An 18,356-nucleotide genomic window follows, 5' to 3' on the forward strand; every position below is an offset into this window, starting at 1 on the left:
CAACCTAGTTGTAGCTTGTCCATTTATAAGCCTCATAATGTAGTGAAATAAGATAAAAGCTTGGGACCTGGCCGGACTGGCTGGTCTCATCCACAGACGCAGAAGATCGAACCAGGAAAACCTTCACAGTCAGCTCTAAGCATCACCACAAATCCGAACAAATATCCCCCAATTAGATTTCTTATTTTCATTCTTTCCCATTTTTCAAAGGAGACGTCGTCATCTTCTGGCTGCTTCCGGTGTCCGTTTTTCATGAGTCAACAAAGTAGGTCTCGAATGTAGAAGCGAGGTCCATTTGCTTACGTCCTGCGTCGTCGTCCTCGTAGGCAGTCTATATTCCTGCATCCAGTTTGAGGCGAGGCGGACAAAAAGATTTTGGGATCTCATTGATGGGTCCTTTGGTTCACGCTAAGATGTTTTCTTATTTTGGAACTGCAATTGAGCTGATTCGGCTGATGGTTTTGGTTTTGGCCGTCGTCAAGATTGCGCTGGTGATCATGTTTACCACAGTGTAGCCGGCGATCGACTTCTTCCCTCTTTCTTTCTCTTTTTTTTTTTCTTGTTGGATTATGTGCAAACGCGTTATGCACTGTTAGCGGGAAACAAAGATGTTGATTGTTACGAGAAGTTTAATGGAGTTATCCTTATCTTCTGCTACTGATTCTCCGTTTTGCTTTCTGTTGTTTCTGAGTTTCTGCTACAGAAAGCTTTAAATGCGCAATTTATTCTTTCTTTTTTACGGAATTTGTCTCGTAACCCAGAAATAAGAATCCACCAGAACGAGGCAATTTTCATGAATCCAGTATCAATTCAAATGCGTGAGGGTACTGTGAGGCGATTTCTCTTTCTGGCAATCGATTGAGAAGGCGATTTGATCCATTTTTCTACGATTACGCCGATCCAAACACTCAATGATCCTATTCGTTATGCTCCTACGCTTCCCCTTAATTCAGAAATTATGTTCTATAAATTTGTAAAGATCCAGTAACAATTGATATACTTTGTTCCCATTAAAGCAGAGGTTCCGAGAAGGAAAGAAGAAGAAAAAAATTGAAACGAAGATAAGTTCTTCACTTCTTCCTCCACAAACGCCCTCATGTTTCCTTTCCAATGAAATGATTGATTTTGAAATATGAAAATCAAAGCTCAAGTTCATCTTGTAAAATAGTACAAAGTGATTTCACAACGAAGAAGATCAATTTCGAGCACAGATGTAAGCACCGGTGTAGTTCTTCCTCGGATGGAGTTCGACGTCCAGAGGATTCTTCATGACCCTTGGGAATTCCGGTTTCTCCGCCAGGTCTACTACCTCTTTCCCGTCTTTGGCTACAAACAACTCTTAGATGCAGAGCATTGCCAGGCCTAGCCCAGGACAGATCCTCCGCCCAGCGCCGAATGGCATCATCTTGATTTGCCGCAGGGCTTCCATCACCACAGCCTTCAAATATTTCATCTTCTGTAATTCCTCTTCTCTAATGAAATCTGTATAATTTTCTTCTCTTCCTTGGGATCTCCTCTCTTTGACGACTCTTTCGATTTCCTCCATTAATTTTTCTTGTATTCGAGGATATTAGACTAAATTGGTCATTATCCACTGCAAGGCCTGTAGTCAGAAATTCCGAACAGAGACTGATTATCTCTTCTTCAGTGAGCCTTCTTCCTTCGTCGTCTGGAAGCTGCTAACCAACCTTCACAAATGGGATGACTTTGAGAACTGCTAACCAACCTCCAAAGATCATGGAATAAAAAAGATACTGACAATAGATGATCTGGTCTAACCAACCTTCACAAATGGGATGACTTTGAGAACTGCTGATTTGTCTTGTAACATTTCAAAGCAGTCCCCTCCAATACAAAGATCATAGAAGTCTGACAGAGAATCCACCACATCCTCACTGCAATCCACAATGGCATCGAAATATAAACAGTGAACTTTTGAAAGAACAAAATCCAGAGAGAGAGAGAGAGAGAAAGAGAGTTACTGGTACGGAACCCTCTCATTTTCATCTGGTGAAATCCACTCAAAACCTTCACCACTTTTGGAAGGGGTAAGAATTAATGTTGGTTTGGTAAAAAAATGAACTTGGCCAGCTACATGGCAAGCTGTCAAAGCTTTATCTCCAGTAATCATAACCAGATGCAAAAGCTTTTTTCTCAGTGAAAAATTAAAAGTCTACACCTTTTTCTTTTTAATAAAAAGTTCAGTAAAAGGCAGCTAAACAAGGTTGGAGATGCATAAGATTAATGGCCGGGATTAACTGCTTTACCAAGTCATGTGATGATCCTTTCAAAACTTAGACAAAACAGAAGCTGAGTCCACTCTGATAGGACAGTTAAAAACCTGAAAAATTAAATATATAGAAATACGTGAGGTCAGAAGCAAGAGATACACAGACAACATTAAACTCAAATAAGAAAATTTGATACCGCAAAACCAGCAAAAGTTAGATCACTCTCCACCAAATCCCTATCCAAGCTTCTAGCTTTGTTAACCTGCCAAAGAAACATTCAGTCAGTGCATGCTTAAAAGCTTAAAGGAATTGACAATTATCCTAATAAATGTGCAATGCACTGATATGTAAATAATTCATAACAACAACTTCTCTATGAAACAAATGCAACCTAAGCACAAGAACTAAAAAACTTTTCTAGAAACACTCAAACTGAACCACCTACTTAAAACCCTAACATTAGGTCAATAAATTCTTATCAGACAAGTGCAGCTTTGTGTTGCAGAGAGAGAGAGAGAGAGAGAAAGAGAGAGAGAGAGAGAAAGAGAGAGAGAGAGAGAGACTATATTTTGCCGAATGTACCTTTTAGGAAGATAAAAATTGCAGGGTGTATATGATCTCAGAGGCTGGAACAACTTTGCTTAATTGCCAAGAAGGAAAAATGGAGAGCACACAGATATTCAGATATTGGTAGCATGCAATTTTAGCATCAATATACAAAAGTTGTTCCTTACTGTTATTTTTTATAACTAGGGCACACAGTCTCACAAGCAACAAGTGTGGTGAAATCTTTTGCTCTCTAATCTTTGTGTAGGACTCTTATAAAGTTTCTCTAAGCAAGAAGCATCTTGCAGTTAGTGCTTACCAGTTACCACCATTTCTGGAAGATGCTTAAATGCAAGAGCCAGAACACGAGATCCCTGTCTGAGTATAATTCCTGTAGGTCTCAACATAAGATAGTGGCCAATCCATAAGCCTATCCTGGATTCTTTCTGGGGCACCCTGCAGTATAATAACCATCGTTTCTGATGAGTTTTTACCATGATGGTGAAATACTTGTAGAATCTAAATTTGATGGTATGCATATGGAATACAAGGTTCTTTAAGGTGAGAAATCAACCTTAGCAAGAAATTCTTCCTGAACACGAACAACAACAGCCATTCGTTTTAGATGAGATGCAAAGTGATGTCTCTGAACAATCTGCACAGGATGAGCACTCCCTCTGTTGTTAAAGACAAAAACGAAAAAAGATATTAACAACCATTCACAAAAAACAACATAGCATATAATAAATCCTCTGACCTACTAGCTAGCATGCTTGTACTGGGGAGGACGATTGCGAAGCCAAAACAGTAATGAATGTGTGTATGCATGTGTGAGTGAGTGAGGGTGTGTGTGAGAGGAGAGAGAGAGAGAGCATCCAGTGGCCGAGACTTTGCAGCCAGAGCCTATCCCACGGTCCTGTTAGCAAGCCCTCACAGGCTTGATATTCTACCTTACTCTTACTAATGGTGCTGGTGCAGTCTCGCAAGAGAGAGAGAGAGCCCTCAAGTGATGCATTGCAAGCTCAATGTGCACTCAACATGCACTAATCTGTCTATCACAGAAAGTCCCAACAAGTGACATTTAGAATAAGCATTCACATAAGAATCTCCAACAGTGTAGGCATAATATGCACAAAAAAATGGGCAGACCTACAAAATGAGTAGGATTTGGAAGAATTCCAAGCAAACCGACAGAAGACAAATGGCCATTATCAATTAACAAAAATAAATAAATTGACAGGCCTATTGCTATAACTAGAAAGGTGTGGTTGGGGTAAACCTCAAACATAAGATTATGAATCATGATCCTATCCGTGCAAAACTCTGCTGATCCCCCAGTTCCATTCAGCCTAAGCCTTCTCAAGTGTAACCTCTACAAGAAGCTTACTGTGGCTCTAACATAATAGTTAAGAAAATTTGCAGCAGCTTAGGCTCCTAGTATTGGAAAATGCAGATTCAGAATTTTAGAGTTTTCAGTTGGTATAATCCATTAACAGGTTCAATAGCAGTTCTGGTGCCTACATATCAGTAACAAAATTTGAGGAACTCATATTAACTGGCAAAAAACAAATAGGAATCTGCCTTTCCACTCAGTAAGGAAATAATTAAATGATTATCTTCAAGATAAGTAGCATTTGAAACCTGCCTAGGAATTGCAACTTACATGCAATTAAACTGTAGGGTGACCAGAAAGAGATGGGTTACACCTTCACAACTAATGCAAAACTTTGAGAAGGCTGTGTGCCTCCTATGTAAGGTGCATTCTGAAAACTGATTATAAATTCTGCCCAGGGCAAAGAGCTGATGGAGCTTGCAGCGGCAGGCCGTTGATTCTGGTGGAAATCTGGCAGCTATACATACACTTTGATCCAACTGATTTGGTAATACCAAATACATGTTAGACTCCTTGTCTTCTTTATGATTCCTCATTTAAACACGGTTAATAAAATTATATATTCTCACTAACCCCAGACCTAGACTGAAGAGATGACAACGACGGAGAGTCAAGCCAGAGGTGTAGCGCCACCGCAGCAGCCACCAGCGGCACCCCATCGCCGCCACAGCAGCCACTAGTTCCAGTGCCGGTTGGGTTCCAATTCAACCCAACTGATGTTGAATTAGTGGGTTATTATCTTCGGAAAAAAAACTGATACACAAAAATTTCTCCTTGCGTCACGTCCTCATCCACGAGGTTAATATTTATGAATCTCAGGACCTTCGCACAGACCTATCCGCCCGCCAACTATAACAAATGGTATTACTTCACACCTAGGGAACATAAATATGTCAATGGAAGCTGCCCCAATCGAATGGTGTGAAGAAATACCATTTGCTGTCTATCAGAAGGTCCTAGGATAAAAGCCACAGACATTAATCTCCGTCGTTGTCATCTTTTCAGTTAGGGTTTGAAAATTTATAATTTGTGTTTAAATAAGGAAACATACAGAAGATAAAAGGAGTATAATACGTATTTGGTGTTACCAAATCAGTTGGATAAGGAGTGTGTATAGCTGCCAGAGATCTGATCGAACGAGAATATCCCAGCTTCAGATCCACTGTCGTATCTCTGGCGACGATCTCCGACTCAAAAGAGAATACAAAAGGATCGCGGCACCAGCCTCTGTGGCCACGGTCCCGGTGGCTTATCTTCCAAAAAAGTCCGGATTGAGGAGAAGCAAGTCGGTCGTGACACGGTGAGCTGTCCGCCATAATGAGCGGGCATCATGTAGCTATGCCCTCGGATGCTTCAAATCTGATGCTTCAAATTTGAAAAGATCCCGCGTATGGACGGAGTACCTAAGTTGGTAGCCACTGTTATGGGCGACGAGCACTAACGCGCATGACCAATAGGACATTGAGAGGGTGAGCGCCCGTTGTGGTTGGACTTTGGAGGGCGTCTATAGGTATTTGCTCGATTTATTAGATTTACAGTAAGGACTTTGGAGGGCGTCTATAGGTATTTGCTCGATTTATTAGATTTACAGTAACTAGAAGATGTGCATCAGGTGTTGTGTTTGCATGAATGATTGTTTCAAAGTATAGAAGTTTCTCATGAAGTTCATCAAAGGTAATGGGTGTGTCTCGAGCTTGAACAATACAAACAAGCTCTTTGTAGTTATCTCTCAGTTTATCCAAGACCTTTTCTATAAGATCTTTCTCATCCATTGGTGCTCCGAGGATGCTACAAATCTAACAAGATCCCACATATGAACGAGGTCGAAGTCTATTGTTGTAACTTGGAGCACCTAAGTTGGTAGCCATATGGGGTTGGCCAGTGTTGTTAGGCGACGAGCACCAACGCGCATGACCAATAGGATATTGAGAGGATAAGCGCCCGTTGTTGTTGGACTTTGGAGGGCGTCTACTGGTATTTGCTTGATTTATTAGATTTGCAGTGACTGGAAGATGTGTATTAGGTGTTGTGTTTACATAAATGGTTGCTTCAAAGTATAGAAGTTTCTCATGAAGTTCATCAAAGGAGATGCATGTGTCTCGAGCTTGAACAACACAAACAAACTCTTTGTAGTTATCTCTCAATTCATCCAAAACTTTTTTTGTAAGATCTTCCTCATCCATTGGTGCTTCGAGGATGGCAAACTCATCTACACAAGATTTAATGTATTAAAGATAATCAGTGATATTTATAGTATATTTGGTGGGATTTTTTAGAAGATTCTTGATTTGCTTGATGCAACTACGAGATGGTTTGACATAAATATTTGCAAAAGTAGTCCATGCTTCTCTAGAGGTGGTGACTTGAACAATGAATGGGATAATTGTTGGAGACAGAGAACTGATGTGGGCATTGAGAATTAGTTGATCTTGGTGGGTTAAGATATTGTAGGCTGGATTTGGAGATAAATTTTCACTGAGGGTCTCTGATGGACAGGGTTTGGAGCCATCAATATACGTGAGGAAATCATACCCGAAAATTAAAGCTTCAATGAGAGATAATTGGTAGAGGTGAGTTTGAGCAGAGTTTGTGCATAAGTATTAATGGTAATAAGGTAAAACTTGTTGGTAGGGGTGGCTTCAAACCGAGCCAGCTCGCGAGCTGCTCGAGTTCGGCTCGGTGCCGACTCGGTTCGATTCGTTATATTTCGAGCTCGAGCTCATAAATGGGCTAGTTTAGATTAACGAGCTAAGCTCGAGCAGACCCAGGTTCGGCTCCCCGGCTCGCGAGCTGACTTGTTAATCGAGGGATTTGGAAAATTTTCGGGAAAGAGAGTCCCGTCTTTCCATTTCGTCTTGCCGCCTGCGAAATTCATACTTTTCTCTGCCATTTCCATGCCGTTTCAGCATGATTTCTCGTGGAAATCGCTGTCCGTCGGCAAGTATTAAGGGGAAATGGGGGATTTGGTCTTCAAATCCCTTGTTCTCCCTCTCCCTCTTTGATTCCTCAATTTCTTCCTCTGTGATTTCTTTCTCTTCTTCCTCTTCGATTTCTTCGTCCAAAGTTCTTCCTCGTCGACGAGACGAAAGCGACGGTCCGACAGAAAGAGGTAAGATTTTTATTTAATCTTCTGTTTAATAAAGAAGGAGAAAAGGAGAAAAGGGGGGGAAGGGTATGTTTGAATCCAAAGTCACTGTTTGTTTTCTTGTTGATGTCTTTAATTCGTCTTCTTCTTTTTTTAGTTCAATTTTTTTAAAGAAATAATTGATCTTTTGTTTGAACCAAGGAGTTTGAGTTAAGATTTAAACCTATCGAACTAAAAAATTATATGCCTTGTTTAGTTTATGCATAATTGATTGTGTATTGGTTCTAATTTTTTAAATTGGTGGTTTTGGGTTTAGGTTAGGTTTCAAAAAATTTATGTTTACTTCAATTCATGCATGAATGGTCATGTTTCGAGCTTGAAAATTTTTTAAATCAAGGGTTCTGATTTGGATTAGGGTTGTTTAAGTATCAAAGATTTTGTACTGCTAGATTTATCTATGAATAGTGTACTCAGTATGAATATCTGGAATTGGGTAGTTGAATTTGTTTCTAATTCATTTGATTTTTGAATTTTGACAGCTCTATTCGATTTTGGTGTAATTAATGGAGTAAGGGGTGTGACACACTGGAATTGAAGGCTTGGGACAGATCTGTGTGGTTTTTACTTACTAAAATTTGACACTTTTGATCAATTTCAGTATAACTAGTTGAGTGCTGAGTATGGATTTCTGGAATTGGAGGTCTTAGTTGGATTTTTAATTCATTTGATTTCTGAAAATTGATATCTCTATTCGATTTTTATTTGAGTATAGAGTATGAAGCTTTGAAATTGAAGATTTAGGATAAATGGGTGTGGATTTAATTGCTGAAATTTTTATTTTTGACCACTGTAAGCACAATTAGTTGAATGTTGAGTATAGATATCTAGAATTGAAGGTCTGAGTTGAATTTTTTTATTGGTTTGATATCTGAAATTTGACATCTCTACTTGATTTAGACATAGTTAACTGAGTAAATTATAAGAAGCATTGAAATTGAAGATCTAGGATAGCTAGATGAGATTTAAGTGCAGAAATTTCATATTTTTTAAATCAATTTAAGCATAGTTAGTTGAATGTTGAGTATGGAATTTTCTAGAATTGAAGGTCAGAGTTGGTATTTTATTTGTTGATTATAGAATTTTATATCTCTATTTCATTTTGGCATAATGAGTCGAATATGGAGTATGAATCACTGAAATTTGTTGAATTTTTTTAAAAGAGGAAAACTTCACAATTTGTTGTAATATGAGTACATGAGCCCCTATTTATAACAAAGGAAAATAATAGAGTCCAATTACAATCAAACTACTCTTGTCCCAATTACACCTAAAGTCTAACATTTAATGATAAACCCTAGTATAATTAAACAGTTGAACATAGCTAGAAGACTAACATAACTAAAACAACTTTTAACTGAAACTCTTATGTGAGACCTTTCATGTTTCTCTCATCATGGTAATTTTAATATTTTTAACGACATTAAGTAACTAGTAGTGGAAGAGTATTTTTTTATCTGACAATAATTAATTTTATTTTTTTGTTTTTGTCATAGGTGGAGATTTTGATCATGCAGGGACGTATATTGTTTTCTAGCATGAAGAGAAACAACTATAGTTTGTAAATTTATAATGCATTTATAGTTTTTATTTGGGTGATTGTAAATTGATAGTGATATTTCATTTAATTTTGTTGTGTTTGATTATTGTATGGAGTTTATTTATAATGTTATGCAGTGTATAGAGTGTTTAGACTATTTATGGAGTTTATAAACAATTTCATGGAGTATTTATGGAATATATAGACAATTTTATGGAGTATTTATGCAGATATTATGTATATTGATTATGCCCAATTTTAAGTAGAGGTCATGCCGAATTTTATATATGTATTATATACATAGATTATACTCAATTTTAAGAAGAGGTTATGCCCAATCTTATACATGTATTATATATATAGGTTATGCATAATTTTATGTAGAGGTCATGTCCAATTTTATGTAAAATGTATGCATAATTTTATATACAATTTATTTGATATATATTTTTTGAAAATTTTTAAATGTATGTTGAGGCTCGAGTTCAGCTCGAAGCTTGGCTCAAACTCGGTTACAATTTTTGGGCTCGAGCTCGATAACAATTTTAGGCTCGAGACGAGGTTCAGCTCGTAGCTAGGCTCGAAATATTTAAATCAAGCTCGGCTCTAACATAGGCAAGTTCGGGCTCGGCTCGGCTCGATGCCACCCCTACATGTTGGTGTTGAGCACTATTGAGTGCACTAGAGCCTTTGGAGCTTCGTTTGCAGTTAGCAAGAATTTTTTTTTATCGCACATGTGGCTCACACGGATGGCGCGTGCTTCGTCTTCAACCTTGCACGCATCACCTGGTTCCTTCCTTTGGCGGAGTCAAGAGCGGAGGTTCACCAGGGCTGCTGGTGTGGGACGTAGGAAGGCTGCTACGGTGGCTCAGCTGCGATCATCGGAGGCTTTCGGAAGCTCCATCAAAGTTCAGTGGGTACGTTTGCCTTATCCTCACAATGCAAAAAGGTCGTCTAATTTGTTAGATTTAATTCATTGCAATATATGGGGTTCTTCACTAGTACCATCAAATTTGGGTTTTATTTATTGATGATTATTCTCGCTTTACTTGGCTTTATCCATTGAAATTTAAGTTTGATTTTTATGATACATTTTTTAAATTTCAAAAATTTGTTGAAAACCAACATTTTGCTCGTATAAAAAATTTTCAAAGCGATAGTGGTGCAGAATTTACTAGCACTTGTTTTAAACACCATCTCCGCTCTTTGGGAATTCATCATCAATTATCCTGTTCCTACACTCCTACCCAAAATGGCCGCGCAGAACGAAAACACCGTCATTTGACTGAAACTTGTTTGCCCTACTCTTCCATTCCCACATTTCTCCTCGCTATTGGGTTGACGCTTTTAGCACTGCTGCCTACATCATCAACCGATTGCCCACACCGATTCTCGGAGGTAAGTCCCCCTTCGAAATTATTTATGGTATTTCTCCAAACTATGAAAATTTTCATCCCTTTAGTTGTCGTGTCTACCCATGTTTACGTGATTATATGCCCAAAAAATTCTCGCCGCGTAGTATTCCTTGCATCTTTATGGGCTATAACTCATCGTATAAAGGGTTTCGTTGTCTTAATCCTGTCACCTCTAGACTCTATATCACTCGTCATGCTCAATTTGATGAGACTTATTTCCCATCCCTAGCCTCTTCCTAGGCTCAACCTTTATCCTCTCTCCATTTCTCTAACTTTTTGGAACCCAGTTTCTCTTCTACTGTCATGCCCCCATCCCTTCCGGTGCCCCATTACTGGCATATCACTCAATTTGACTCTCGTCCCTGTGTTATTTGCACTGATCCCATGGATGAGTCTTTGCAGACCCCTCATTCTCTTACAGGACCTACTCTGCCACACGCTAATTCCACTGCTCCTGTTGCTGCTATTCCAGTGGGTTCTCATCCTATGGTCACACGTGCCAAAGCTGGTATTTTCAAACCCCGTCACTTGGCTGATCTGGTGTATTCTGGCTCATCTAGTCTACTTTATGCTCTTTTAACGTCCACTGAGTCTAAAGGGTTCAAATCTGCTGCCAAGAATCCTGCCTGACTTGCCGCTATGGATGAAGATATTCAAGCTCTTAAAAATAATAGTACCTGGATTTTGGTACATCGACCGTCTCATACCAATATTGTGGGTTCTAAATGGGTATTTCAGACCAAATATTTGCCTGATGGTTCTATTGAGCGGTTCAAAACTCGTCTCGTCGCAAAGGGGTTTACACAAGTACCAGGTCTCGACTACACCGACACCTTCAGTCCTGTCATCAAAGCTACCACTATTTGGGTTGTGCTTTCTATTGTTGTTATTAATCGCTGGTCTCTCCGTCAATTGGATGTCAAGAATGTTTTCTTCAATGGTCATCTCAATGAATGTGTCTATATGGAACAACCACCTGGGTATATTGATCATCGCTTTCTTGACCATGTTTGCAAGCTTCAAAAAGCTCTCTATGGTCTCAAGCAAGCCCCGCGAGCTTGGTTCCAACAGTTCAACTCTTTCCTTACACATCTTGGCTTCTACTGCAGTCGGCCTGATCCCTTGCTCTTTGTCTTTCATCGGCACTTTGAAAATCCTTTATTTGCTCTTATATGTCGATGATATTATTATTACGGGCAACAACCCCTCTTTGGTTGATAGCTTTGCCAGCAAGCTCCATTCTGAGTTGGCTACAAAGGACTTGGGTTCTCTCAGCTACTTCTTTAGTCATGAAGCCACACCCACCGCTGATGGGCTATTTCTTGGTCAGCTGAAATATGCGCGCGACATCCTTGCCCGGGCTCAATTACTTGACAACAAGCCTATGCACACTCCTATGGTGGTTTCTCAGCATCTATCATCTGTTGGTTAGTTATTTTCAGATCCTACTCTTTACCGATCTCTTGTTGGTGCTCTTAGTATTTGACAATCACGCGTCCCGACATTGCTTATGCTGTCAATTCGGAAAAGTCAATTTCTACACTCTCCCACTGCTGACCACTTCCTTGCTGTTAAGTGTATTCTTCAGTATGTCAAGGCACTCTCCATTATGGTCTATCCTTTCGCCTGTCTGCTTCTCCTAGCTCTTTAGTTGCTTATTCTAATACTGACTGGGCCGACTGTCCTGACACTCGCCACTCCACCTCGGGTTACTCTATTTACCTTGGTGACAACTTAGTCTCCTGGAGTGCCAAGAAGCAACCTACAATTGCTCGTTCCAGCTCTGAGTCTGAATATTGTGTTCTTGCTCTCACGGCCGCCGAACTTCTCTGGCTCACCTATCTTCTTCGATATCTCAAAGTTTCCATTCCCAAGCGGCCACTTCTCTTATGCGATAACAAAAACACTATTTTCTTGAGCTCCAACCCTGTTGTTCATAAGCGGGCCAAACATGTTGAGCTAGACATTCACTTTCTGCGTGAACTTGTTGTTGTTGGAAAAATTCATACTCAATATGTGCCCTCTCACTTACAGGTTGCAGATATCTTCACCAAAAGCATCTCTCGACCTCTATTTCAGTTTTTTCGGTTCAAGTTACACGTCTGTCCTAATCCGACGCTTAGCTTGCGGGGGGCTGTTACAGATAGTGCCTTAAGAGATTGATCCTCAATCAATTAAGGATCATAAAATTGATTCTCAATCAATTAAGGATCATTGCCTGTTTAGGGCCTTCCATTACAGGAGCTAATTAAGCTCAATCATTCTTTGTCTGTACAAATCAAATATCTTGTAATCAATTGTAAATCCCTGTAATTGGGATATCGTTCCACTAAATTAATGAAAGTATGACACACCATTAATGTGGTGAATTTTAAAATTATTATCATGGAGAAGATGCGAGTATTGCAAAGAGTGCTATTGCAAGACATCGGAAGTCCGTTCCGGAGGCTGAGGGATGGTCGTCTACGATGCTTGGAGGCTCCGTGGGAGCTAAGCAAAGGAGGAGGATGTTGATCCCTTATCAGGAACAAAGGAACAAAGAAAATGAACGTCGGAGAGGTGAACGAAACGCTCTGCTACTGAGGGCTGACCAGTGAGATTACTGTATTCTATATGCAGACGTCAATGGCTGAACAACGCATAAGAAGGAAAACTGCAAGAATGTCATAACTATTGTTCACTGCAGAAAAGAAAACACATCACAGTTCACAAGATTGACATTAAAATAATCCATAGCCATAGATGCATTCGAACTGTCTTTCACTAGTAACTCTGTGTGCTCTTCCTCTGATGGAGTTCGACGTCCAGAGGATTCTTCATGACCGTTGTGAATTCCGGTTTCTCCGACAGGTCTACCTCTTTCCCGTCTTTGGCTTTCCATTCGAATTCCTTCACCAAATTCACTACAAAGAACTCTAGATGCAGCATTGCCAGGCCTAGCCCAGGACAGATCCTCCGCCCAGCGCCGAATGGCATCATCTTGATTTCCCGAGTACCTGTTATATCAATTTCGTTCTCTAGAAATCTCTCCGGCTTAAATTCCGTCGGGTCCTTCCAGACTTTCTCGTCCATCGCCATCTCGGCCACTGGGAAATTGACCAACGTTTCCTTGGGGATGATATACCCATTAATCTCCACCTCTTCCATGACTGCGTGAGGTAGCACGAAATGCCCCGGTGGGTGGCGCCGCAGGGCTTCCATCACCACAGCCTTCAAATATTTCATCTTCTGCAATTCCTCTTCTTTAATGAAATCTGTATAACTTTCTTCTCCTCCTTGGGATCTCCTCTCTTTGACGACTCTTTCGATTTCCTCCACTAAATTTTCTTGTATTCGAGGATATTTGACTAAATTGGCCATTATCCACTCCAAGGCGGTTGATGTGGTGTCTGTCCCCGCAGTCAGAAATTCCGAACAGAGACTGATTATCTCTTCTTCAGTGAGCCTTCTTCCTCCGTCGTCTGGAAGCTCTAAGGAGAGAAGCGAGTCGACGTAGGAAAACGTGAAGTTGTTTTTCCCGTCCTGTTCTTGTCTTCCTTTCATCTGAGTTTCCTTCCTCGATCTAATTAGAGGCAGAAGAACTTCTGCCAGTCTGTTTTGAAGCTCCAGAAGATCGTTCCACCGCTTACGGAAAACCCATCTACCGACCCGGGGGAAAAAAGCGAATACATTGAATCTTCTGATATTCAAAATTAAATCTCTCTGTGCCTTTTCAATCTCTTTAACCACCTCTTCGTCCAGCTTCTGCCCGAAACACATAAACACAAGCAAGCAGAACATGGCGAACTGGAACGATTTCACGACGTGAAGGCTTCCTGCCGTTTGGGACTCAGATTTCAGGCTTCGTAACAGAAGCTCCAAAACCCAGACGCGGGCCTGGCCGTAGGACTTGATACGCAAAGGGTGGAGGATCTCAGACGTAAGGTTACGGCGGAGGAGACGCCAGAGAGGTCCATAGCAAGCGGAGTTAATGTTGTGCTGGTTAGCGCTGATAACGCGTCCGGTTTGAGTCGCCGGCGGCCGATCGGCGAAGATAGCGCCTTTACTGATGAGGGCCTCGTGGGCGAGGGCGTGATCGGAGATGAAGACGGCCGCACTGGATCCAATCCGGAGGGTGATGATGGGGCCGTAGTGGCTAAAGAGCTCCCTAAGGATTGCCTCCAAGTCGTTAATTGACCTCGTTAACCAGTGAAGATTGCCAATAATGGGAAGAGCAGCCGGACCCGGGGGGAGCTTACTTTTCTTCCACCGGCTCGGCAGAAAGAAAGCGAGGCAGACAGCAATGAGGCAAGAGAGCAAAAGGATTGAGTAGACCTCCATGAATTGCAGGAAGAGCAAAAGGATTGACTTTCATCAAAAGGATGGAATCTTATCCTCTTCTCTGCTTTTTTTAGGTCTTCCTAACGTGACGAAATTAATATTATAAAACTATTGAAAGTGCGGTGGAAAGTGGAGAGATTTAACTTTTATAATTTTTTATTATTAAAAATCAAAGTTATTACAAATTTTCTTCTTTGACCGACTCTTCATTTCTTTAGTAATTTGTACCTAATTCTTACGTTATTTTTTTAAATGGTATTAAATAAGTAAGAGTTATTTTTTATTTATTTATTAAAAAAATTTATAATTTTTTATTTTAGATATAAGGTAATAAAAAATGTATTTGATTTTTTAATTTTTTTAAAATTTATTCAAAATTTTATCATGTAATGACATAACATATGACATGTCAATAATAATGACGTGGCAACCTCTGTGTTCATCTACAATATCACTCTGTAAACAGTCAAAGATTACGTGTCGCCTTTGACTGTCCACATATAAAGTGGACCGATCAAAGTTCGGTAGTTTTACAAATGAGTTGAGATCTTCGTTATTTTCATAAATAAATTGTTTCAAACTAGTATTTTGGTAAAATTTCCTATTAAATACACAACTAATATTTTAAAACGAAAATATACATATTACATACATAATAAAACACCATATTTTATAATAACTTTAATAATTATAATAATCTTTTAAATACTAAAGAATAATTTGCTAAAATAAAGATAATAAAGAAAACTATTACTTCAAAATATTACTTGGATGTCCCCTTGTTTTAGTGTTGCTCTACATTAACCCAGAATAGACAAGGAGCAAATAGATTGAAACTCTCAAAATTCAGCAATATTTTTTTTTTAAAGCTAAGTGGAGTCTAAAATGAAGAACTCTGGCTGTCTGAAAGTGGAAACCCTAACTCTCCAGAAAATTTTCTCAAACTCATGGTATCAGCTTCATGGCACTCAAAAGGAAATTTCCCACCCCAGCCTCCATGCCATTAGGAAAGCGAATCTTGCTTTTGCAGTGATGTAGCTTTCCTTAGCTTAAAAAAAAGATGGTTTTCTTTCCTTTCATTTGGCTACAGGTAGCTTTTTTTTTTTTGGCTCCAATAACAATAATCTAATGAAAAAACTCGAGTTTGAAGCATGGGATAGATTTTTGGCTGGGCAAGTTGATTAAAGAAACTTCTAATCCAAAGAACCAACCCTTGTGAAACTCCTAACTAGAAAATGCTCACCAGGATGAAACTGTTATCCCTAATGCTAGGTCTCTTATTTGAATAGGAAAAAATTGAATGAAATTCAACTGGGTTGTTCTGAGTCTCCAAAAAACGGATTATGAAAAGTGAAATACTGAAAGCTTCAGATTTTCCATCTATCAATACAAATTTGACCAAATTCAAATTGAAACAGGGAACTCTGCCAACCAAACTAATAATGGGATTGAGATGGAGTCCCCACAAAAGAGGAGACATCCAAGTTGCTGCAGTATCCATCTACTTCATTACTGTATTTAAAGGATGCTGAAGCCACATTAATGGAGACACTCTGCCAGCTTGAAGGATGATGACAACCAAATAACAGTCAAAAAATTGCTTTCATGAGGCATTTGTTCTCATTTAACTTTGAAACTTCCCAGTTCCTCCTGCAGAAGTATTGCTCATGAAATTCTCCAGAACCATAATGAGACTATGTTTGTCAGCTGATTATTAAAAGAAATATAAGAATTGGTGATCTATAACTTCTCCAAATTACTGAAACTGTTTAGTTAAAGGTGCTGAAATGGAGAGGAAACACATCTAAACCTAAGCAGAAGTACCACAGGAACTCTTGAATGCTAAATTGAATGAAGTTCTTAACTGGGGAACCGTGAAAATGCTATTTAAGAGACAATCACTAACTAGCTTGCTTCTTGTTACCTAACTGCAGGTTTCAGCTAATGGAGACCAAAACAGCCTTTAGATGATCATCTAAAATGGTCGAGTGATACTTCAGATGATCACCAAACGAAGAGAAAGATTTCCTTTAGATCTTCAAAAAACTTGGAAATGAAAAGAATGATATACAGATTACAGAGTGAAGGTTTACTGAAGTAGAAGGAATACAAATCTTACAAGAGAGCATCTTGCGACTTTCTCTAATGAAAACTGTCTAAAATTTCAAATCATTGAAAAAATTATATGTTCACATATTCAAAGAAAATGAAAAGAAGGGATTCTGGCCAAACAGGGAAAATTCTTACCTTCTTCTCCCTCTCCAAAATTCCCCAAAAAATTCCCAAATCCAATTTCATTCTGCAACAGAAAACCCAATTGGTTCGTTCCTCTTCAATCATGCTATCTTTAAAAAGGGAAACGAAATGAAAGCAATAAATAACATATTCAGTAAAAAAAGAAAAAGAAAAAGAAAAAAGAAAAAGTGGAGAAACCTTTGGAGCCCAATTGCTAATGGTTTGCTCCTTTGGATCTCTTCTTTGCTTCGCTGTAAAGTACAACCCCCATTATAGTTACAGCAAATCCCGTCATCCCCATCACCGTCACCGGATTTCGGAAAATGAGCACCGATACCACCGCCGCCACGGCGGCCTTGGCGTTTCCAAGCACTTGAAGCGTCAGGGCGCTAGTATGCTTGGTCACCAAAAAATTCGTCAAATTTACCAAATACGCCACGGTCGCGTTCCCAAGCAGAAGAAATATCATCCACCCGTCCTCCCTAGCCTTCTCCAGCGTAATCCCGGCCACATTCCCTTCAATGTAGAGCGTCAGCGGCAGCAAAATCACAGCCGCCATGGGCGCCATATACATGAGCAGATTCATCGAATGTAGCCTTTCGGCTTCCGAGGTCAGCAATAACCCCTGCACGACCGACTTGAGCGCCCGGCCCGCCGTCGACCCCAGGCAAACGAGGAAGCCAAACAGGTGGAAGAGTGGCTCGCTGTTGCTGGCGAGGACGATCCCTAAGACGACAGGGAGCAAGGCGGAGTACACCTCCGCAGATTCCTTCTTACACGTAATGAGGAAAGCAAATATAGCAGTAAAGAAAGGAGTAGTGGCGCCGATGGCCTGATTGAACGAAACAGGGAGGTAGCGGAGAGAGGTATTTCCACAGACAACAGAGGAGCAAAAAATGGCGGAGAGAGCAGCGATCTTGAGAAGCTGGCGGCGGGAAAGGATAGGCTGATAAGGAACGAGCTCAAGCCAGTAAATGGCAATGAAGCTGTAGAAAGCGCAGGATAGCATGTGTGTCATGGTGAGAAAGATCGGGTATCGATAGCCATAGAAGCTGAGCAAGTACTTGTTGAGAAGGAGGACGCCGATGTTGGAGACGTACCATGAGAGAATTATCAAGGCCGTGGTAACATTCTGCGACTGCGACGGCGACGGGAAGAAAAAGAGGCCGCCAAAGTTGTTGTTCCGGTCGACGGCAGTGGGAGTGGCCGGAATGTCTATAAGCTGGTCAGTCTCCAGCCTGGGGTTACTTCCCCGGCGAGTCGTCCACGTCTGTGCGTGACTCTCCACCATGGCTGGCGGCCTGATTCGATCGTTCTCCGGCCTCAGGGAAGGAGACGGCTCGGATCTAAACGGGCGGAGGAGAAACGAGCAGGAGGATGATGGTGATGATGATGACGCCAATATTATGTATGTACGTTATGCATGTATGCAATGCATATAAATAGATCTCATCAGTTTAGCTTCTATTTTATTTCTCGATCTGATCTGATCTAACGGTATCTCACCCGTTGGATCAGTAAATTGGATATGGAT

The 18,356-nt window shown here is 40.3% G+C and overlaps 3 protein-coding genes across 7 annotated transcripts; all 3 read right to left on the reverse strand.

Annotated features, from left to right (window-relative positions):
* Nucleotides 1-1,050: 1,050 nt before the first annotated feature.
* Nucleotides 1,051-5,423, reverse strand: LOC137948762 (uncharacterized). 3 transcript variants are annotated; one of them, XM_068794924.1, is made up of 7 exons: nt 4,441-5,423; nt 3,352-3,454; nt 3,097-3,233; nt 2,428-2,493; nt 2,268-2,341; nt 1,784-1,895; nt 1,051-1,688 (listed from the first exon to the last, which is right to left on the reverse strand). In XM_068794924.1, exons 1-3 carry the CDS (start codon nt 4,704-4,706, stop codon nt 3,123-3,125), a joined length of 480 nt encoding a protein of 159 aa, XP_068651025.1. In that variant the 5' UTR covers nt 4,707-5,423; the 3' UTR covers nt 1,051-1,688; nt 1,784-1,895; nt 2,268-2,341; nt 2,428-2,493; nt 3,097-3,122. The 3 variants fall into 3 exon arrangements, 2 of the variants coding, with proteins under 2 accessions (XP_068651025.1, XP_068651023.1); XR_011111658.1 differs by having other exon boundaries at nt 1,051-1,895; nt 4,484-5,423; XM_068794922.1 differs by having other exon boundaries at nt 1,051-1,895.
* A 7,487-nt stretch (nt 5,424-12,910) lies between these two features.
* On the reverse strand, nt 12,911-14,641 carry LOC137948185 (cytochrome P450 89A2-like). The gene has a single exon (XM_068794173.1). It carries the CDS (start codon nt 14,585-14,587, stop codon nt 13,031-13,033), a length of 1,557 nt encoding a protein of 518 aa, XP_068650274.1. The 5' UTR covers nt 14,588-14,641; the 3' UTR covers nt 12,911-13,030.
* Nucleotides 14,642-15,291: 650 nt separating this feature from the next.
* LOC137947991 (probable sugar phosphate/phosphate translocator At1g12500) lies at nt 15,292-18,231 on the reverse strand. 3 transcript variants are annotated; one of them, XR_011111582.1, is made up of 3 exons: nt 17,021-18,230; nt 16,835-16,886; nt 15,292-16,237 (listed from the first exon to the last, which is right to left on the reverse strand). XR_011111582.1 is itself a non-coding variant. In XM_068793875.1 (3 exons), exons 1-2 carry the CDS (start codon nt 18,111-18,113, stop codon nt 17,037-17,039), a joined length of 963 nt encoding a protein of 320 aa, XP_068649976.1. In that variant the 5' UTR covers nt 18,114-18,231; the 3' UTR covers nt 16,285-16,886; nt 17,021-17,036. The 3 variants fall into 3 exon arrangements, 2 of the variants coding, with proteins under 2 accessions (XP_068649976.1, XP_068649975.1); XM_068793875.1 differs by lacking the exon at nt 15,292-16,237 and having other exon boundaries at nt 16,285-16,886; nt 17,021-17,808; nt 17,923-18,231; XM_068793874.1 differs by lacking the exon at nt 15,292-16,237 and having other exon boundaries at nt 16,285-16,932; nt 17,021-18,231.
* Nucleotides 18,232-18,356: the final 125 nt, after the last annotated feature.

This window comes from Aristolochia californica, unplaced genomic scaffold (assembly GCF_029961685.1).
Source record: "Aristolochia californica isolate CCGP_79_NKW_82.1479 unplaced genomic scaffold, dmAriCali1.0.hap1 SCAF_13, whole genome shotgun sequence".
Classification (NCBI taxonomy): Eukaryota; Viridiplantae; Streptophyta; class Magnoliopsida; order Piperales; family Aristolochiaceae; genus Aristolochia; species Aristolochia californica.